At 41.9% G+C, this 23684-nt stretch overlaps 2 protein-coding genes across 2 annotated transcripts in view; one reads left to right on the top strand and one right to left on the bottom strand.

The window, feature by feature from the left end:
• Positions 1–15353, top strand: part of LOC111956414 (uncharacterized) — a 109116-nt gene extending 93763 nt beyond the window's left edge. Inside the window, exons 29-31 of the mRNA XM_023976872.2 lie at positions 7338–7459; positions 7602–7716; positions 7930–15353. Of these exons, the coding sequence (XP_023832640.2) occupies positions 7338–7459; positions 7602–7716; positions 7930–9056 (1364 nt within the window). The 3' untranslated portion in view covers positions 9057–15353. The remainder of the gene's footprint in view (positions 1–7337; positions 7460–7601; positions 7717–7929) is intronic.
• LOC111956639 (actin-binding protein IPP) overlaps positions 1–23684 on the bottom strand; it is a 390618-nt gene that overhangs the window by 221979 nt on the left and 144955 nt on the right. The gene's annotated exons all lie outside the window — the stretch shown is intronic.

Below are 23684 nucleotides of genomic sequence, written 5' to 3'. Positions count from 1 at the left end.
TAAAATAAGGTCTGTGTTTCGTGTAGGCTTACATCACCGTGCCAATTTTATAACTGTGTAGATATCCATAGGACAAGGTAACTCTGATCAATATTGGCTAAATATAAGCGAAGATACATTTTTTTGTAGAGTGGATTTATGAAAATATTTGACAAACGTTACCTTATCCTAGTGAGATTTACACGGGTATCAAAACGTCGAGGCGGTTTAAGCCTGCACGAAACACAGACCTTATTTGAAGTAGATCAAGACATTCTCTATGGAAGACATGAACGGTAAAATAACGAAGGAACCCCTTTCAAATTCAGCCGCAAGTTATTACAGGAATTAATAACGCGTCGACTATTTCTCTCTAAACCATATACCTTTGACTAATCCGGAAACTATCACCTCGAAAACAAAACGTTTATTCCGTTCCGTATTTTATCTAACGGGTGGCATCCATGAGTCTAAATATTCCTGTTACATTGCACAACCTTCAATGTTGTCATAATTACGTAAAATTATGGCAAATTAGTTCGCAAAGAGCCAGACGGCCCAAACTGTTGCATATACCTGACTCTGCGTGCAATGAACGCAAGAGAAATGACACAATTTCACCTGGTTAATATTGCCTTCTACCTGGATTTCTTTTAGCTAAATATGCAGGTTTAAAAATATATACTTGTGTATTGATTTTAAGAAAGGCATTGATGTTTATGGTTAAGTACACATTGGAGCAATGACAGTCATTGATTGATTGTTTTTTATAAGATAAGTTTAATGCTTGCTAGCAACTTACCTTAGCTTACTGCATTCGCTAACAGGCAGGCTCTCGTGGAGTGCAATGTAATCAGGTGTTAGAGCATTGGACTAGTTAACTGTAAGGTTGCAAGATTGGATCCCCGAGCTGAAATGTTAAAAATCTGTCGTTCTGCCTCCTAGGCCGTCATTGAAAATAAGAATGTGTTCTTAACTGACTTGCCTAGTTAAAAAAGATTAATAAGAATTACATTTTTTTTTTTAATGGCCCGATTTAATCGGCCATTCCGATTATCGGTCAACCTCTAATACAGAATGGTGTCGTCTGCATAGAGGTGGATCGGGGAATCACCAGCAGCAAGAGGGACATCATTGATTTGTACAGAGAAGAGAGTCGGCCTGAGAATTGACCCCTGGCCCTCCGATTTGACACACTGAACTCTGTCTAAGAAGTAAATGGTGAAACGGCGAGGCAGTCATTTGAGAACCAAGGCTGTTGAGTCTGCCGATAAGAATGTGGTGATTGACAGAGTCGAAAGCCTTGGCCAGGTTGATGAATACAGCTGCACAGTATTGTCTCTTATTGATGGCGGTTATGATATCGTTTAGGACCTTGAGTGTGGCTGAGGTGCACCCATGACCAGCTCTGAAACCAGATTGCATAGCGGAGAAGTTACGGTGAGATTCGAGATGGTCGGTGATCTGTTTGTTAACTTGGCTTTCGAAGACCTTAGAAAGGCAGGATAGGATAGATATAGGTCTGTAGCAGTTTGGGTCTAGAGTGTCCTCCCCTTTGAAGAGGGGGATGACCGCGGCAGCTTTTCAATCTTTGGGATCTCGGACGATACGAAAGAGAGTTTGAACAGGCTAGTAAAAGGGGTTGCAGCAATTTCGGCGGATAGTTTTAGAAAGAGAGGGTCCAGATTGTCTAGCCGGCTGATTTGTAGGGGTCCAGATTTTGCAGCTCTTTCAGAACATCAGCTATCTGGATTTGGGTGAAGGAGAAATGGTGGAGGCTTGGGCAAGTTGCTGTGGGGGGTGCAGGGCTGTTGCCCGGGTTTAGGGGTAGCCAGGTGGAAAGCATGGCCAGCCGTAGAAAAATGCTTATTGAAATTCTCAATTATCGTGGATTTATCGGTGGTGACAGTGTTTCCTAGCCTCAGTGCAGTGGGCAGCTGGGAGGAGGTGCTCTTATTCTCCATGGACTTTACAGTGTCCAGAACTTTTTGGAGTTTGTGCTACAGGATGCAAATTTCAGTTTGAAGAAGCTAGCCTTTGCTTTCCTAACTGCCTGTGTATATTGGTTCCTAACTTCCCTGAAAGTTGCATATCGCGGGGGCTATTCGATGCTAATGCAGTATGCCACAGGATGTTTTTGTGCTGGTCAAGGGCAGTCAGGTCTGGAGTGAACCAAGGGCTATATCTGTTCCTGTTTTTTTTTTTTTTTATGAAAGGGGCATGCATATTTAAGATGGTGAGGAAAGCACTTTCAAAGAATAACCAGGCATCCTCTACTGACGGAATGAGGTAGAGGATGCTAACTGCATGTGTGGATGTGGATACGCAGACCCACCAGCCACAGCAGCCCCTCATGATGAGTTCAGATTTTTTGTATCCCCCACCCCATCAAAGTTGCCCATCCCTGCAATAGATGGAAATGTTAAATAATGTAGTCTATTCACGAAGCTGTCTGCCGCCTGAGGTGCATTTATGTAGCGAGATACCTGCCAAAAGGTTGAACGTACGTATCATTAAGATCGTAATAAAATCAATATATAAATTGTTAGGATCGTAAGAAAAGCCATGCCTGAAACATAAACATGAAATTTCATCTGTGAACTTACAAACACCATGATAAGATTATGGACTAACATTTTAGGCTTGAACAAATGTTGTGATGCAAAATGCATAGCACTCAGAATTAAAAGTATTTTACCAGGTATTGTTCATCCTGATCAGACAGGTTTTTTACATGGATGATACATTGGAGATAATATACGACAACTACTAGAAATAATAAAACATCATGAAACATACAAGAAGCCAGGAATGGTATTTATAGGGGATTTTGAAAAGGCATTTGATAAAGTAAGACTGGATTTAATTAATAAATGCCTGAATTTTTTCAATTTCTGTAATTCTCTTATAAAATGGGTAAAAATAATGTATAGCAGCCCCAGGTGTAAAATAGTAAATAACGGCTCCTTCTCAGAGAGTTTTGAATTGTCAAGAGGGGTTAAACAAGGGTGTCCTCTGTCACCATATCTATTTGTTTTGGCCATCGAAATGCTAGCTATTAAAATCAGGTCTAATAACAACATTAGAGGATTAGAAATCCAAGGCTTAAAAACAAAGGTGTCCATGTATGCCGATGACTCAAGTTTTATGTTAAGTCCGCAAGCTAAATCCCTGCAATGTCTCATTAAAGATCTAGATAACGTTTCTGTACTCTCAGGACTAAAACCTAATGGATCCTTAAAAAAATACAACTTTTACATTACCCTGCAGCTTACCTATAAAATGGGCTGATGGTGAAGTAGACATACTCGGTATTCATATCACAAAAGATATAAATAAGCTCTCCACAATGAATTTCAATAGAAAACATGTAAAAATAGACAAGATCCTGCAACCATGGAGAGGTAAATACCTGTCTATTTATGGAAAATTGGCCTGATTAACTCCTTAGTCATATCTCAGTTTACTCACTTACTTATGGAGCTGCCTACTCCCGATGATTCGTTTTTCAAATCATATGAGCAAAAAACGTTTCGATTTATCTGGGACGCTAAACCAGACAATATATATAATATAACGAACCTATCTATATAATGAATATGAATTGGGTGGGTTGAGTTTATTAAATATAAAAGCACTAAACCTCTCTCTAAAAGCTTCACTCATTCAAAAGTTTTATTTGAACCCTAAATTGTTCTCAAGTAGATTAATAAGAAAAGCTCATCCATTGTTTAAAAATGTCCTTTTTGCCTTTGTGCAGATTGCCATGTCTCATTTTCGATTAATTGAAAATGATACTTTTTTCAAAGTATCTGTCTTTTTCAAACAAGTATTGCAGAGCTGACAACAATTTCAATTTCATCCCCCTGAAAAGATAGAACAAATATTACAACAAATATTATGGCTGAACTCAAATGTGCTGGTTGATAAAATACCTGTATTTATGGGAAAGATGTTTGAAAAGGGTATTTTGGTCTTAAATGATATTGTAATGGTAGAGTTATGTCCTTCATGGAGTTATCAGAATTGTACGGGAAGGTCTGCTCAATCCAAGAGTACAACCAATTTATTACAGCATTGCCCCAAAAATGGAGGAGGCGGGTGGCAGCGGGATGAGGTAGGGAACTGGTCTGTCTGTCCAATATAAAGGATCAAAACTGGCGGAGGAATAAAAATAGCATAAATAGGAAAGTATACCAGTTTCTTTTGAGGACCAGGATGTTGACAACTGTGCTTTATTGTCCTCAGGTAGCCTGTTTCTGGTCTCAGGTTCAGGAATGGCTGAAAATGCATAGCATTGATCTAAAATTGACCCTAGAAATAGTACTGTTAGGAGATCTGGAGAGACCGGGCCAGTCAATTACTAATATACTAATACTCTTAGTAAAAGTATTTATCTTCAACACGCAATCTGTAGATTCTATTCGATTAGATAGATTGAAATTGTACTTTAAACATCATAGCATAGTTGAAAGATATGTGTTGCGTAGAAACACGAAGTGGGTGGCCAGCAGAGATAGATGGGATGGGCTGAGGGAAGCTGAGGGTTGGTATGTGGAATTGGAGACAAGTGGGAGTGGAGTTTCTGTGTGAGAGAGAATGATGGTCAAAAGATAAAGGGGAAAAAAATAAAACATAATAAAAGTACATTTGAATGACACTAAGTGGCAGTGTTTTTACAACTAATGCCGGTTTGCCTGAGGCTGATGCCGTGCAGGTGTTTGTACACATGCATATGCACACACTCTCATTCAAATAAACACATACAAGAACACACACACATACATGTAATAGTGCCAGACATGCACACAAACATATACAGTTGGCATTGCTGTTATGATTTAAGTTGTCCTTGATGTCCTTTGTTTTAAATTTATTATTTTGTTTTATTTTTATTGCATTGTTGTTTGCTGTTTTCTTCTGTCTTTTCCTTTTTTCTCTTTAGTTCATTATCTTGGTTGTTGGTGAATTGGGAGGTTCTTGGGGGTGTGGAATGGAATTAATTGTATTTTATTTTTTTTTCGGGGGGGGACTGTGGGAGGGGTCTTGAATGGTTGAGGTACAGCTATTGGGGAACTGTGGGGGGGGATCTTGGAGGGTTCGGGTTTCACAAGATTGTGATCATGATAAAGGAAACTATGACATATATTTTATATCACTATCATGCACACGCACCCTCACACATAAGGATGGCTCTGTTGCGGAAAGACTGATACATGTTTGATAGTGTCTAGATGCTGTATTGTTTGTCCTTCATGTTCTAATACTTTAATGTTACCCCTTCCTTGTGTTTTTTGTAATAAATAATACAAAATAAAAATAAATCTTGTGTTGCAATTCTGATGTACAATAATACATTTCAGAGTTTTGGCAGTTTCATCTCACCAGCAAAAAAACATACACCAAACTGCTTGTGAGGAGTGCTACGTAAACAAGCAAAACACAGTATTTAAAAAAAGAAAACTGTTAAAAGTCTCCATTCTCTTTTACTCCTCAGTTGAGTTTACTTCACATTTAGTTAGCTAATGTAATGGATTTGTTTGCCAGCGCAAGTTTAGATAGCACGAGCTGTATCATGACGTTTCAGTTTGCTAGGTGTAGCTCTATAGCATGGGTATACCTCTGGCTGACGTTGACATCTCCATGCATGCATCACCATACCATTCTCTGGGTTCTGTCTGCAATCATAACCAGTTGTATCTACCAGGAATAATGAATCATAACCGGTAGTATATACCAGGAATAATGAATCATAACCGGTAGTATATACCAGGAATAATGAATCATAACCGGTAGTATATACCAGGAATAATGAATCATAACCAGTTGTATTTACCAGGAATAATGAATCATAACCAGTTGTATCTACCAGGAATAATGAATCATAACCAGTAGTATATACCAGGAATAATGAATCATAACCATTAGTATATACCAATCAAACAGCAATCAAATATACCAATTCTAAATCAAGCTCTAGACTTTTATTTTGGAAATGAAACCGGAAGCTGCAAAGCAACTCTAACGTCTAGGCTAGAGTTGCTTGATTGACTAGCTAACTTCGACTAGCTACGTTGGGTTCATGTCCTTTGCAGATGCCACATTACTGACAAAGTGTGTACGTATAAAAAATATCTGTAACCGAGTAAAGGGAGACTTGACGTATGAATTGAACGTGGAAATGTTAATTCATAGTCGTAACATAGCGTTTGTGCATTTCTAATTTAACGTTTACGTTTCATGTTTCACGCATTACTTTTCTTACGATCCTAACGATACGTACTGTAGCGACCCGCACAGACAGCTGTGTGTTATGTGTTAGGCTAGGAGGTGGTTGTGTTGTACTGACCAGTACCCAGTGTTCGCGGGGTCCGACATGTCAATCAACCTGCTATCTGCCAATCACGGGAATGCCTGGAATGTTCTGATGCCGGGCATCCTGGTGGTTGGCGGAGTGGCGTGGAGGGGGGTTGGGCAGGGGGATGGAGCATTGGAAGTTAAGACCAGGTTCAGCCTTTGTTCTCTCTCTCTTACGTCTGGMCTTCACAAGAGAAGGTCACGATTGGCTTGTGGGTTATCTGTCATCTATTTGGCGTGTGCTACGGCCCAAACAGTAGCCTGTGTAAAGTTGGTTTAATAAACCGTCAATTCGCAAACTCAAGCCTCTGTCTGGACAATTGTTCATTTATGATCTAGTCAGGTCATTACAGTACGTTCAACCTTTGGCAGCTATCTTGCTCCATAGGCGTTCCCCGACGCTCCCCAAATGTTCTTTCGAAAAGCAAATACGCCTCGCACGCGATACCATTTTTCTTTACAAACATTTGGAACTTGACTTTAATATAAGTGAGAAATCATTTTTCAAATACAAAAGATAAATTACTGTACACAGTTTAGGAAAGTTGGACCCGGCTGTATATTGAGAAAAAACAGAAATGTGGAATGGAATAGTCCAATGGATATGCAAGCGCAAGGTGAGGATGTGTTGTAGCTGAGGCGGTGTGTGAAAACAATCGGGTGCAACTTTGCTAAACTGCGCATAGTAAGTGTATCTTTCGTATTTGATAGATTCTTTCTCGCTTATAAAAGTTAAGTTCTGAAGGTTTCCAAAACCGTATGGCAAGTGAGACATATTTGCGTAGACAGTGTGTTGGGATTAAGCAGCGCATCGGAATTGTAGTTCATATGGAGCCAGCTGTGGTTCGTCGCATCAGCTGAGAACCCAAAAGGGGGACTGCCTGTAAACTGGCTATGCCCCCTTGGGTTCTTGAGAGATATTTGATTGCACCATGGAACAACTGAATAAAAAAAAAAGTGTGATTATCCCTAATATTTCATTGAATACAATTATTTTCCAGGTTTTTACCCCATGGCATCAGAGAGATCTTCATATCCAGTCAAGATTGTTTTGAACAGGCAGAGGAGTAGCTCACAGTGCAGAGACGAAGAGCTGGCTGTTGAAGAGGACTCTCAACCCCAGGTGTGATACATCACATTTTACAACTAAGATCAATTCTGATATTGGATTATCAGGAGATTTAATTGCTTTTGTGTGATTCATGAGTATGAAAATGGTTAGATATGGTGTGTGTCCAGAGTAATAACCTCAATCCCTGTTACAGCCTTCAGATGTGGAGCAGAGAGTGGAGACTGAACCCATACTGATCAAAGATGAGGAGACAGCAGAGGACGTGTGGAAGACTGACCCTCAGGAAGAGCTCAGGATCACTGGAGAGGGTGGGTGCAACCATAAGGGGTACGGCTCAGTCTGTCTATGGAAGACTGTGTGAGTGTGGTGGTATGCACGTTCCAAATTGTTGCATTGGTGTTGGGGTGTTTTATGTTCTGGCATATGTAGCGCACGGACACACAGTCAGTTCTAAAGCTGTCATGTTTTGCTGTTAAGGGTCTTTTGTAATCTTTATTTTATGTTTATCGCCAAATCTTTAGAGTCTGGTTCCAAGCCTGGGAAACCACCACCCTTTGAGCAACGGCACTGTGATGAGGACTTCCTCACACAACCCAATATATCTCCCAAAGACTCAGTGGAACATTACCCCAATTCTGATCGTCCAGAGGAACCAGGAACACCCCTGCTCGCATCTACAGAGGTATTCAGCACAGAGCAGCACCGGCCAGATGAGGACTCACTAGACCTGGTGATGGTGAAAGAGGAGGAGTTAGATCAGACCACGGCCTTGGCAGGACCTGACCAGTTTGTCATGGATGAGACTGATGGGCAGTTGTGGACCTCTGTGGGTCCAGGCAGAGACACTGACCCTGATGGTCACCCAGATTTCTCCTTTCATTCCACAGAAGAGTACTCTCAGAATATCTCAATTTTCCCATCTCATAGTGGGCTGTCATCTGTTCCTACTATGACAGATGATGTAGGGCCATCGCTTCACTCTTCTTTATGGAAACCACATGCTAACATGTTCAGTGCAGCAAAACACATTAAAGGACATGTCAGGACATTGGCTGATGAGACTAGACAACAGATGCCAGAGGGACAGAGCAGTGAAAGGCTGAACTCAAATAATGAAGGAAATAGTTTAGCTCTACAGCCAAGGCAGCATCAATACAGGGCTTCAGAAGCAACAGTGAGATTGAGTGAGTGCATGACAGGGTCAAACATGGCCACCACTTCCACCTTCTCTGGATACAGCCTGAGTCACAGTAGTTTTAACATGGTGAAGAGAATGAGGACTCAGTGGAGGTCGGGCAGCACCACCGAGAGGCGTTTCAGCTGCACCTTCTGTGGGAAGAGCTTCCAGCGTTTCAGCGAGCTCAAAGTCCACCTCCGGAGTCACACCGGAGAGAAACCATACACCTGTGAACAGTGTGGCAGGAGTTTCACCCAGCAGTGCAACTTGATCAGACATGCTCTGGTCCACACCGGGGAGAAGCCCTACGAGTGCACACAGTGTGGGAAATGCTTCACCCAGCGCTCCAAAATGAAGTCACATCAAAGAACTCACATAGGGGAGAGTCCAGTGTCTCAATGTGCGGTACCCACATACCCTGCGGATCCACAAACAAGTTTAATGATGTCTCAGAACAGATGGAACAAATAGTTAATAATTACATAATTTTTCTGTAACACTTTCTATGTGAAATTGTGGTACAGAAAGTATTTTGAGACATGTTGATAAGCTTTTTATTTCAATTGATTTGTGAAATGGTTTTCATGCTTGACTGTTGTCTGCTCCTCGTTTTCATTTTAACAACTTATTTACAACTGGTAATAATGTGTATTTCTACCACAAAATCATAAAACCATATTATATTCAATCAAACTGATTTAATGAAAGAGTCAATCTGCGCTTTTAGATCAATAATACAGTGCCTTTGGAAAGTATTCAGACCCCTTGACTTTTTCCACATTTTGTTAGGTTACAGCCTTTTTCTAAAATCTATTAAATATAATTTTTTTCTCAGCAATCTACACAAAATACCCCATAATGACAAAGTGAAAACAGATTTTTAGATTTTGCAAAGTAAAATAAAAAATAAAAACAGATACCTTATTTACAAAAGTATTCAGACCTTTTTCTATGATACTCAAATTGAGCTCAAGTACATCCTCTTTCCATTGACCATCCTTGAGATGTTTCTACCACTTCATTGGAGTTCACCTGTGGTAAATTCAATTGATTGGACATGATTTGGAAAGGCACACGCCTGTCTATATGTCCACAGTGGACAGTGCATGCCAGTGCAAAAACCAAGCCATGAGGTTGAAGGAATTGTCTGTAGAGCTCCGAGACAGGCTTGTGTCGAGGCAGAAATCTGGGGAAGGGTACCAAAACATTTCTAAAGCATTGAAGGTCCCCAAGAACACACTGGCCTCCATCATTCTTAAATGGAAGAAGTTTGGAACCACCAAGACTCTTCCTAGAGCTTGCCGCCCGGCCAAAGGGAGGTGACCAAGAACCCGATAGTCACTCAGAGCTCTAGAGTTCCTCTGTGGAGATGGGAGAACCTTCCAGAAGGACAACCATCTCTGCAGCACTCCACCAATCAGGCCTTTATGGTAGAGTGGCCATACGGAAGCCACTCATCAGGAAAAGGCACATGACAGCCCGCTTGGAGTTTGGCAAAAAGACTCTCAGACCATGAGAAACAAGATTCTCTCGTCTGATGGAACCAAGATTGAACTCTTTGGCCTGAATGCCAAGCGTGACATCTGGAGTAGACCTGGCACCATCCCTATGGTGAAGCATGGTGGTGGCAGCATGCTGTGGGGATGATTTTCAGTGGCAGGGACTGGGAGACTAGTCAGGATCGAGGCAAAGATGAACGGAGCAAAGTACAGAGAGATCCTTGATGAAAACCTGCTCCAGAGCGCTCGGGACCTCAGACTGGGGTGAAGGGTCAACTTACAACAGGACAATGACCCTAAGCACTGTTGTGTCTTTGGCATTATTAAAACTGAAGACTTATTTATCAAATAACTCTCTGTATTTATTATTACGCGATTAAACTGATTAATCATGTAACTGTAGTTAACTAGGAAGTCGGGGCACCTAGGAAAATATTCAGATTACAAAGTTATAATTTTCCTAATATAACGTTCAGATATTTTAATATCTGCTCAATTAGTCTTCGAATTAATTAATTATTATTTACCTCACGTTAGTCTCATTCCAAACGTCGTAAATTGTTGGTTATCGGCACGAACCCAGTCTTCACTATGAGTCATCCATACATCAATTGTCTTAAAATAATTTATTTACTAACTAAGTAATTCACAGAAATGCATAACAAACAGTAGATATGGTTACAAGGAAATGATAGCGGATGTGCCCTAGTGGGCTAAACCGGCATGGCGGCTTGTTAGACAGAGTGATAATTATAACAATTGAAATGCTAATCCTTTGCACATGAACGCTCACTCATTTGGGAACAACTGCAATCAATATATATATTTACGCTCAGTGTGTCGTCGGGATCTCTGTTGAGAAGTTCATTTCTGTTGGAGAGTCTGTCCACCCTCTCTCTCTCTGTCGTGGTTAGATTGGATAGTTCAGAGTGACATTCATTCATGTTGTTATAGAATAGATGTTTCGGAGGTTGTCGGTCTTCGCGTTCAATGATACCGAATTCCTAGCTGCAGACTTGTAATTAATATCAAAGACTTGTTCTTATTCTGGCGGTATCGATAGTCTAAGAGTTTAACCACGTGGGATGGTTAAAAGATTCAGCAATCGTCTCAACCCTTAGCCCTCTCATAATTGAGGTAAGCTCGGTCTCCTCTCAAACCTTGGCCCTCTCGTTATCGAGGTAAGCTGGTCTGCAACCTTTAGCCATCTCGTAATTGAGGTAAGCTCGGTCTGGTGATAGAAAACCCAGGTGGGAGTTTTATTCGGAAGAGCAGAAAAGGGCCTGTCCCAGGACGCCAGACCATAACTGAGCTCATGGGCGGTCCTCTAATTTAGTTAAACTCTAAAGGGAATTGGAGTTTCCTTCATTAAACAATCCAAAATCACATTACACAATTTCACAAACAGTATCATACTCACTCATTCATCTTACACAACAATTAGATGTAAGCCTCATATCTGAGGCTATTGTATGAACAGCGTTATGGTAATGTGGCCATATTGTCTCCCATGAGTTTCACAAAATTGTACCAAACGGACCAGTTCGTAGCTGTATTCTTCACCGATCTTTTATACCTTCTCCAGAACATAAATGTCGTTCGGTTCTCCAGTTCTGTGAGGTGGAAGAAATTCCTTTGTTCTCTCTATGAACTCACTCTCTCTCTATACTGTCTGGCCATGAGGCAGGATCTTCCCAGGGAATTTACGACCTCTCTGACCACAGAAACCTGGTTATAGGAGACAGAGAGAGATGGTGCCGAGGTAGGGGGATGGTGCTCGCGGTGTCCAAAGAGGGCAACGTCATGACAGCACACAGCCAAGACAATTAAGGAGAGGTTTCGGGACAAGTCTCTGAATGTCCTTGAGTGGCCCAGCCAGAGCCCGGACTTGAACCCTATCAAACATCTCTGGAGAGACCTGAAAATAGCTGTGATGCAACACTCCCCATCCAACCTGACCGAGCTTGAATGGATCTGCAGAGAAGAAAGGGAGAAACCCCCCAAATACAGTTGTGCCAAGCTTGAAGCGGCATACCCAAGACGACTCGAGGCTGTAATCGCTGCCAAAGGTGCTTCAACAAAGTACTGACTAAAGGATCTGAGACCTTATGTAAATGTCATATTTCAGTTTTTTATATTTTATAAATTAGCTACAATTTCTAAAAAACTGTTTTTACTTTGTCATTTTGGGGTATTGTGTGTAGATTGATGAGGGGGGGAAACTATTTAATACATTTTAGAATAAGGCTGTAACGTAACAAAATGTGGAAAAAGTCAAGTGGTCTGAATACTTTCCAAAGGCACTCTATATAGGAGCCATTTAGTATGTGTTGTCTAGTTAGTATTTGACTATCTGGGATGTCACTTCTTGCCACAAGGGACAGTTTTATTCAGGTCAAGTTAATAACTAAATTCATTTGGATTTTCTGAGTTCTATTTTGAAGTTACTATGCTGCCTTAAAATGCCTTATGTAGTCTCAAAACTAGGCAATAAAATATTTATTTCAGTCAAATAGGCTATACATGTTCATACAACTTTACATTTTACATCTGGAAACTACACTTTTACTGTGTACATTGTCTAAACTGACACCACTGGTACTGTATAAAACTGGTAATCTTAATCGAGGCTCATTACATATTGTAGATGGATAAGAGAAATAGATTGATATGATTGGTAGTTTGTATGATTTACTGGTTCATTGATTTGTCAATCAACAGAGGCGGAGATAATTAGGGAGATATACAGAAAGAGAATGCAAGAGAGAAAGAGTAGGAAGTCAACAGGGGAAGTTTAGGTGTTTCTTGCATTATCGCTTGCTGCTGCTTGGTTGTGCTGGTGCAGAGTGAAGGTAGGAACAGTCTTAACTCTTTCTTATTCTTTGTTTTTATCTCAGTCACCCCGGAACTCGCGAGGAGTAACAATGACAGTGTGTTGGGGTGGGATGGTCGGGGTCAGGGGAATAAAGCGGTGGGGTCAGGGGAATAAAGCGGTGGGGTCAGGCTTAGAGGCTTCGTGTTCTACAACAGGCCGGTAGTCAAAACGACATAAAATTCAATTGACTTCCGCTGTAGTGAGAGGGCCAAAATGGCAGCGGGAGGAGAGGGCCTCTGTCAGTCACAGAGAACAGCCAGAGCCGTGGTTAGGGGTGTCGGGGTGTCCATCAGCATACTCATACACATTTTGATACATATTGTGAATGGAGTTTTATAGTTACGCGGTGACATCTCGTTCCTTGCATACCTTCAAAAATGATTCGGCAATCATAATTTTTTCAAAACTGTTTTGACCATAATCTTAAACAATAAATTACGTTTGACTAAAGAAAAATKCACCGCTGTCGAACCGTTTAAAATGTTGTCAATCTTTAGAAATGTCTCCTATGTTTCCATTACACGTCACAACATTGCTTTTGTCGAATAAACCTGGGTCAATGGAAACCTGCCTATTGTATACACACACAGACACACATGCAATCATGATTCACTTACTCTCACAAAGATACAGGCAACAGCCAATGTAATGGAAACACTTGAGTAAATGAGGGACACAAAAGTATATTGAAAACAGGTGCTTCCACACAGGTGTGGTTCCTGTGTTAATTAAGCAATAAACAGCCCATCATGCTTAGGGTTATGTATAAAAATGCTGGACAGGACATTGTTTTGGCTACCATGGCTATGCCCCCATAGGATGACAATGACCCCATCCATAGGGCACAAATGGTCACGGAATGTTTTATTTTATATATATATTTTTTCTTATTTTTTATAAATTTTTATAAATGCTATCCCCTTTTCTCCCCAATTTTCGTGGTATCCAATCGCTAGTAATTACTATCTTGTCTCATCGCTACAACTCCCGTACGGGCTCGGGAGAGACGAAGGTCGAAAGCCACGCGTCCTCCGAAGCACAACCCAACCAAGCCGCACTGCTTCTTAACACAGCGCGCCTCCAACCCGGAAGCCAGCAGCACCAATGTGTTGGAGGAAACACCGTGCACCTGGCCCCCTTGGTTAGCGCGCACTGCGCCCGGCCCGCCACAGGAGTCGCTGGAGCGCGATGAGACAAGGATATCCCTACCGGCCAAACCCTCCCTAACCCGGACGACGCTAGCCCAATTGTGCGTCGCCCCACGGACCTCCCGGTCGCGGGAGCATGAAAACGATGTAAACCATATGCCATGGCTGTCTCAGTCACCAGATCTCAACCTAATTATGTCAGGACCCGGTGTGAGAAACAGTCACTAATAGTCGGCAGAACCCAGAAGATGAGGTAGACACAGCAGTACTAGAGACGGTGGTTTAATCAAGGTAAAAGATCTTCAGGCAAAAAATATAAATCCACAACGTCAAAAGTAAAGCTAAGAGAAAAAATGAATATCCTCCAAAATACAATGAAAATCCACAAAGTGGTAAGAACAGCAGGGAAAAAACAACCTCAAATGACTAATCAAAAATAAACAAGAACAAAACCAGAGTACCTCAGGAAAATCCAACTAGAGAAAAATATGTTCACAGCATGGCTGGGGCTGGGTGCTAACATACAAACACAGAGCAAAGAACTGATGAACACTAAGGGTTTAAATACCTACAAGGAAATGAGGCACAGGTGCAAACAATAACTAGAACAAGGGAAAAACAAAAGGTTCAAAAAGGCGCAATGGGGGCATCTAGTGACCAAAACCTGAATAGTCCTGGCCAAAACCTGACAAATTATGAGAGATTCTGGAGCGGGGCCTGAGGCAACCTTTTCCACCACCATCAATAAAAACAACAAATTATGGAATTTCTCATGGACGAATAGTGTTACATCCCTCCAATAGAGTTCAAGACTGCAGAATCTATGCCAAAGTGCATTGAAGCTGTTCTAGCTCGTAGTGGCTCAACGCCCTATTACAACACTTTATGTTGGTTCTTCCTTTATTTTGGCAGTTACCTGTATATCAGTACTACTGTACTGTTATGCATATTCTCTCATGCAGCTCAATCAACACTACTTGCTCTCTTCTTCTACACACTATCTAATATGCAATACTCTTTATATCTAATACCTTCACTTATATATGTACAGTACATGCCTTTAAAAACCAAAGAGAAGGACCTCAATGTAAATCAGCTATAATTCATGTATTATGCAATAGTTACTTGAAATATATAATGAAATTCAGTTTATTTGAAGGTTCTATGAAACTAGTTTTGTTTCCCAACTGTGTGTCGAATAAGTTATATCCCCTTTCAATCCTTTAATAAATACCATACCACAGTTTCAGAATGGTTTCATTAGGCTGTGGAGATTACGCCTATGTTCAATCGTTCATGAAGGCATCATTAGACTCATAAGGAACCATTACTTTTTAAAAATGGTTGAAGAAAGTGTTTTTGTATTTTACCACAGTGTGTTGTGCATTATCAATGCATATTGCCTTTTATACATTGATAACCATATGAGCCACTGCACTACACTCTCCCCTGCATGTAGCCATATATATTTACTAAAACCAGATGACGTTTTACTATCCAAAGTCTTTAAGGTCTTCTCTTTTTAGTCAATAGATATAGCGGGGTTCTTACTAGAGGGAGTACAGCTACAACCGGAAGGGACTTTTTCCTAGCAGGTTAGGAGAACTTACACAGCAGGTTAGGATAATTAACCTGGCAGGTTAGGACACTTAGGTTAAGGTTAGGAAAAGGGTTAGGGTTAGCTAAAATGCTCTCCTAACCTGCTACGGAAAGTCACTTCCGGTCGAACGAACATCTAGTCACAACCGTTTGTAAGATGACAAACGACATAAAAGGAATCATACTGCCATCTTGTGGCCGGTTGGCCTAGAAAACACCCTGGTATTTGCCTTGCCAGTGCTAAACTCTGCCAAATTTGAAGGGCTGTTGCAGTCTCATATTTACGCTAACAAATACTTACCTCACCAGTTAAACAGAAGTGTAATTAAGTGGATGAGTGGGGTCAGACGAGATTGGGATCTCCATATGCAGAAAAGTGGGGAGGCTGTTGCAGTGAGAGATATGGAGCAGGCAGAAATGTTAGCTCAGGCATTTATGAAGGTACACAGCTCAAGTAATCTGACAGAAGAGGGGCAGCGGAGAACATCCTGGGGTCCTGGAACAGAGAGAAGTGGTGGAGGATGCATTGAATGCTCCTTTTACCCTGGCTGAGATGAAGAGAGTTATAGCTAAAGCTGGGGTAGGATCTCATGGGAAGGATGAGATGTTTTACATCATGATGGCTCATCTCAGTGACACTGCAATGGGGAAAGTATTGGGCTTTTACAATAAGGAAATTGCCTGACAGTTCGAAGCAGTTCGAAGAAAGATCCTACTAGTCCAAACTATAGGCCGATAGCGTTGACATTTCATACATGTAAACTTATGGAAAGGATATATAATGGAGCCGGAGGGGATGGCTGCCGTTTTACGTGCTCCTAACCAACTGCTATTTTGTTTGTTTTTTTGCGTTGTTTGTAACTTATTTTTTAAACTTATTTTGTACATAATGTTGCCGCTACCATCTCCTATGACCGAAAAGAGCTTCTGGACATCAGAACAGCAATTACTCACCTCCAACTGGACAAATACATTTTTCTTTAGCGAGACCGACGCAAAGTGCTCGCCTGAGGTAGAGTACCTCATGATAAGCTGTAGACCACACTATCTATCAAGAGAGTTCTCATCTATATTATTCGTAGCCGTCTATTTATCACCACAAACCGATGCTGGCACTAAGACCGCATTCAACGAGCTGTTTAAGGCCATAAGCAAACAAGAAAATGCTCATCCAGAAGCGGTGCTCCTAGTGGCATGCATGAGAGCACCATCTGTTCCGGACGACTGTGTGATCATGCTCTCCATAGCCGATGTGAGCAAGACCTTTAAACAGGTCAACATTCACAAAGCAACAGGGCCATACAGATTACTAGGACGGGTACCCAAGCATGCGCGGACCAACTGGCAAGTGTCTTCGCTGATATTTTCAACCTGTCCCTGGCCGAGTCTGTAATACCTACATGTTTCAAGCAGGCCACCATAGTCCCTGTGACCAAGGAAGCAAAGGTAACCTGCCTAAATTATTACCACACCGTAGCACTCATGTCGGTAGCCATGAAGTGCTTTGAAAGGCTGTTCATGACTCACATCAACATCATCATCCCGGAAATCCTAGACCCACTCCAATTTGCATGCCGCCCCAACAGATCTACAGACGACACAGTCTCAATCACACTCCACACTGCCCTTTCCCACCTGGACAAAAGGAACACCTATGTGAGAATGCTGTTCATTGACTACAGCTCAGCGTTCAACAACATAGTGCCCTCAAAGCTCATTACTAAGCTAAGGACCCTGGGACTAAACACCTCCCTCTGCAACTGGATCCTGGACTTTCTTATGGGCTGCCCACAGGTGGTAGGGGTAGGCAACAACACATCTGCCATGCTGATCCTCAACACTGGGGTCCCTCAAGGGTGCGTGCTTTGTCCCCTCATGTACTCCCTGCTCACCCACGACTGAGTGGCCAAACACAACTCCAACACCATCATTAAGTTTGTTGACAACACAACAGTGGTAAGCCTGATAACTGACAACGATGAGACAGCCTATAGGGAGGAGGTCAGAGACCTGGCAGTGTGGTGCCAGGACAACAACCTCTCCCTCAATGTGAGCAAGACAAAGGAGCTGATCATGAACTACAGGAAAAGACGGGTCGAACAGGCCCCCATTAACAGTGCCGGGGCTGTAGGGGAGCGGGTCGAAAGTTTCAAGTTCCTTGGTGTCCACATCACCAACAAACTATCATGGTCCAAACACACCAAGACAGTCGCGAAGAGGGCACGACAACATCTTTTCCCCATCAGGAGACTGAAAAGATTTGGCATGGGTCTCCAGATCCTCAAAAGGTTCTACAGCTGCACCATAGAGATCATCCTGACCGGTTGCATCACCGCCTGGTATGGCAACTGCTCGGCATCTGACCGTAAGGCGCTACAGAGGGTGGTGCGTACGGGCCAGTACATCACTGGGTCCTAGCTTCCTGCCATCCAGGAACTATATACTAGGCGGTGTCAGAGGAAGGCCAGAAAAATTGTCAAAGAATCCAGCCACCCAAGTCATGGACTGTTCTCTCTGCTACCGCATGGCAAGCGGTACCGGAGTGCCAAGTCTAGCACCAAAAGGCTCCTTAACAGCTTCTACCCCCAAGCCATAAGACTGCTGAACAGTTAATCAAATGGCCACCGGACTATTTACATTGACCCGCCCCCCCCTCCCTTTGTTTTTACACTGCTGCTAATTGCTATTTTTTATCTATGCATAGTCAATTTACCCCTAACTACATGTACAAAATAACTTGACTAACCTTTACCCCCGCACTTTGACTCGGTACCGGTACCCCCTGTATATAGCCTCGTTACTGTTATTTTTGTGTTACTTTTTATTTTTATTTTACTATTTTTACTTTAGTTTATTTAGTAAATCTTTTCTTAACTCTTTCTTTAACTGCATTGTTGGTTAAGGGCTTGTAAGTAAGCATTTCATGGTAAGGTCTACACCTGTTGTATTAGGAGCATTTGACAAATAACATTTGATTTGATAACGGAGAGGCTGATGTTCTTCCTGGAGAGCAGAGGTCACCAGATCAAAGTGGGTTCAGGAAAGGCAGGGCAATGATGGATCCTGTACTGTGCCTAGAGTCAGTCATACAGAAGGCACAGGCAAATAAGGAAGTGGTGGGAACGGTTTTCTTTGATGTAGAGAAGGCCTATGATATGGAAGGTGTCAGGTTTTGGCCAAGACTGTTCGGGTTTTGGTCACTAGATGTCCCCATTGCACCTTTTTTGTACCTTTTGTTTTTCTTGCTCTAATTATTGTTTGCACCTGTAGGTCATTCCCTTGTTAGTATTTAWACCCTGTGTGTTCCTCAGTTCCWTGCTCAGTGTTTGTAAGTTAGCACCCAGCCCAAGCCCAAGCCTTGTTTTATACAGATATTTCTCTTGTTGGATTTTCCAGAGGTTCTCTGGTTTAGTTCTTGTGTATTATTTGAGTAGTCTTTTGAGGTTTGTTTTTCCCTGCTGTTTTTTACCACTTTGTGGAGTTTCTTTTGTATTTTGGAGGATTTCCATTTTGTGCCTCTTGGCTTTATTTTTGGACATTGTGGATTTAGTTTCTGTGCCTGAAGATTTTGTTCTTTAATTAAACCACCATCTCTAGTACTGCTGTGTCTGCCTCATCTTCTGGGTTCTGACGATTATTAGTGACTGTTTCTCGCACCGGGTCCTGACAGAAGGAAGGCTTACTTATCAAACTGGATATCATGGGGGTTGGAGGAAGGGTTTTTAACTGGATAAAGATTTTCTTTTTGGGCGATCAGTACAAGTGAGGGTGGGGATTTCTATGTCAGAAAGTTATGAGGTAGATAATGGTACCACCCCAGGGAACTGTCATTAGTCTTTTGTTCTCCATTATAATTGACAATGTATTCTCCCAGTTTTAGACCAGATATTAGGAGGTCATTGTTTGCGGATGACAGGGTGCTGGGGAAGAGAGGGTGAAATATTCCCCATACATACAGCTAGGAGTGTTCAAGAAGCGAACAGTGAATTTGAACAGTCCCTCAGATGGGCTTCAAGTTTTCAGGTGAGAAATCACTTTTTTTTACTGCCTGAAGCTGTACGAAAGGAATATTGAGAGGGTGGTCTGGTTTGGTTCCTGTGGGTCTGGTTTGACACTCAAGTAACATGGGCGAAGCAAATATTGAATGTGATTTGTTGCCTGTCAGGAATAGAGTGGGGAGCAGATAGAATGGCATTGAAAATACCCTATACACCGAGTCTACAAAACATTAGGGAAAACCTGCTTTTTCCATGACAGACTGACCAGGTGAAAATTATAAACCGTTATTTATGGCACTTGTTAAATCCACTTCAATCAGTGTAGATGAAGGGGAGGAGAAAGGTTAAAGAAGGATTTTAAAGCCTTGAGACAATTGAGACATGGATTGTGTATGTGTGCCATTCAGAGGATGAAGATGCAAGGGCCTATGTGCAGGGTATGGTAGTAGGTGCCAGGAGCACCGGTTTTATTGTGTCAAGAACTGCAACGCTGCTGAGTTTTTCACGCTAAACAGTTTCCATTGTGTATCAAGAATGGTCCACCACCCAAAGGACATCCAGCCAACTTGACACAACTGTGAGAAGCATTGGAGTCAACATGGGCCAGCATCCCTGTGGAACGCTTTCAGCACCTTATAGAGTACATGCCCCGACGAATTGAAGCTGTTCTGAGGGCAAAAGGGGGTGCAACTCAATATTAAGAAGGTGTTCCTAATGTTTTGTACACTCAGTGAATTGCGCTGTCAAGGTCATCACTGGACAATGGAAGTGTAGCATATGGATCAGGCTCAAGCTCTAAGAATATGTTGTGGAGCAATCAGGACCTCCCCGGTGGCAGCTCTGCAGGTAGAGTGGGGAGACATGCCGTTAAAGTTAAGACAACAACTAGCCTTGACATATTGGGTAAATCTACAAGGACTTAGGGTTACACATCCTACAAAAAAGGTGCTCCTAGAGGGCTGGGAGCATGAACAAAATCTGAATACAAGTTTGGGGTGGATGGGTAATGGCATGGCGAGAGAGAGCCCCTCGGTGGTTCTTCCTGCTATCCCTCCTTGGTTGCTCCCTCAGCCAATGATAGGCCTAGGGTTGCTTAAGAGGGTAAGAGCTGGTGAGGAAGGAGTAGATCCAGTAAATATTGTAAGTGAACATTTAAGAACACAGTACTATGCTGTCTTGAATATATTCACAGATGGATCTGAGCACCCTAAAACAGGGAGGACAGGTGCAGCTTTTAGTGTTCCTGAGTTTAAGGTGACAGCGACAAAAAGAGCAACTGATCATTTATCTGTTTACACAACGAAGTTGCTGGCATACTATTGGCTGCAGAGTGGGTGGAGGAGGTGAGGCCAGACAGGGTAGTAATCTGCTCTGACTCCTGTGCAGCACTGATGAGCTTAAATGCATTTGTGTCTCGGATCAGACTAGATGTATTCTATTAGATTTTTCAGTGCTTGTATGGTGTGAGACAGATGGGATAGTTGTGATGTTCCACTGGGAACCAGCTCATGTGGGAGAAGATGCCAAGTGGTTGATAGGAACAGTGGTTAATAACAAAAGGCAAGAGTTGTGGGGCAAAGATGGAAAGGGAAGACCTGTATAAGATCCAGGAAAAGGTGGAGGCAGGGAGGTCCTTAGGTCGAGAGAGAAGGGAGGAAAGTGTAATCACTAGGATGAGAATGGGACACACAAGGCTCAACAGTACATTAAAACTGGTAAGAACTTCAGACTGGGAGGTGTGATCACTGTCAGGAGGAGATGGATACAGCGGAACACGTTAAATTTCAGTGCCAACAATATGTGAGGGAAAGGGAGACATTTGTCTTAGATTTAATGAGTAATGGTGTTGAGTTTCTTTCCTGTAGGTTTTCACTCCAATCCCAGTTGTAACTGACTTGATTCAGTTTATCAACCTGCTAATTATTAGAATCGGGTGCACTAGATTAGGGTTGGAGTAAGAACCTACAGGATGGTAGCTCTCCAGGATTGGGTTGCCCTGATTTAGACCTTCCCTGTCTCTATTCCACACTCCAGTCCATTTGGTGGTGGTAATGCGCCTTAAAGTTTTTTGCCAACCACCATATAAAATCCACAGAAGAAGAAGAAGAAAAATATGAATGGAGTGAGCTGTGCGCCAGACAGAGTTCTGGAGGTAAAATGTAAGTGAATGAGGGCTAGTTAAGTGAGGTGGAAAGTGTGGTGAAAAGCTCGGAACCCGAGCCTGGCATCGATGGACATAAAAAATAATCTGGTCCAGTAGAAGTGACATTTTTTGAGAATGTGTGGATCCTTCCCTTTTGGCAGATCCATTTGTGGTTTCAGGATGGGTGGGAAAGGAGTTGGGTGCAGTTGAATCAGTGACGGTAACCTGAAGTGGACATGTGATATTTGTTTGTGTTTCTTCTGACCAGAGGGAGCAGGCGCTCCGTGTCACATAACTTGGGTGAAGATATGTTTCTTGAAAGGAGTGATTTCTGGGTTAGCTAGAGTCAGAGTAGTGTGGCGGATAAATCAGAATTAGTTGGGTAACATAGATAATTAAGATGTTTTATTTGCATAATATGTTTATGTGAGATACTTGTCATTAGAATGTATCCTTTTGGACTATAGTGTTGGCAGTTGCACTTTTCCCTAKGCTGGGGCTCAGTCACTTGGGGCCCAGAGAGGGGAGAGGTCAGGCTTGTCTTTCACATGTCCCTGGTGCTATGCWGAATATCAGAAAGGGAAGAGAACAGAATGGAACATTGTCTTCATATGTGAATGTGTCTTTACCTATTCTTAAACCATGTGAAGGGATGGCGTGATTAATGGGGCACCAATTACTTGTCTCCACAATGTCTGTGCGCCAGTCACTCCCTCCTTTTCCCATTGGGGGGAGGTGTATGGCAGTGTCTGGAAACATTGTATGTCCTCTCTGATGTTGCACTTATCCTGGGATAGTGTATGACCTAGAGGCTCACTCCCCTCAGTGAGCTTGTCCAGGAGTGGGGTCAAGAGGGGGTTTACTTGAGATGGGAGTATCTAGAGTTGATAATTGTTATGCCATTGGATGAGTTGGTGTTTTTGTACTATGAAGTACCAGGACTGAGATTAGAACCTCGTCTGAGGGACCAAACTCAACGATAATTAATAGTGAATGTTATCTGGCTACGGGATACTCCTTTCTCAAGAAAAAGTATTTCTTTGTGAACAGTTCCTAAGATCTGTGATTCGTCATGTAAGTTGAGAGGGGTGTATCTTGGCTATAAAAGATCTTTGTACTTTTCTGTTGGTACTTTTCAATGGTTCATTAGAGATTGAAAGTCAAAAAGGCTATTGCAAAGCTCTTATTAAAAAATATGTAGTTTAAGTATAACTCTGACTGGTGTGTGTAGTTTGTAACTCATCATTTGGTAAAGCAGAAAAATGCCACCACAGTAGTGCATTAGGTGTCATGCGGAGGCAGTGAAGTAATTAGAGGAGGATGGGTCAAGGGAGGAGGATCCCTGAGAATAGTAGATCTATGCCAGCCAGTGGTGGAAAATTATTCAATTTTCATACTAGAGTAAATGTAAAGATGCCTTAATAGAAAATTACTCAAGTAAAAGTGAGTCACCCAGTAAAATACTACTTGAGTAAAAGTCTAAAAGTATTTGGTTTTAAATATACTTAAATATCAAAAGTAAATATAATTGCTAAAATATACTTAAGTATCAAAAGTAAAAGTATAAATCATTTCAACTTCCTTATATTAAGCAAACCAGACTGGACAATTTTCTTATGTATTTTTTATTGATGGATAGCCAGGGCACGCTCCAACACTCACACATCATTTACAAACCAAGCATTTGTGTTTAGTGAGTCCGCCAGATCAGAAGCAGTAGTGATGACCAGGGATGTTCTCTTGATAAGTATGTGAATTGGACCATTTTCCTGTCAAAATGTAACAAGTACGTTTGGGTGTCAGGGAAAATGTATGGAGTAAAAAGTACATTATGTTC

Source organism: Salvelinus sp. IW2-2015, linkage group LG32 (assembly GCF_002910315.2).
Source record: "Salvelinus sp. IW2-2015 linkage group LG32, ASM291031v2, whole genome shotgun sequence".
Classification (NCBI taxonomy): Eukaryota; Metazoa; Chordata; class Actinopteri; order Salmoniformes; family Salmonidae; genus Salvelinus; species Salvelinus sp. IW2-2015.
Note: the sequence above shows the minus strand (reverse complement) of the source record. Positions and strands in the feature narration are given on the sequence as shown.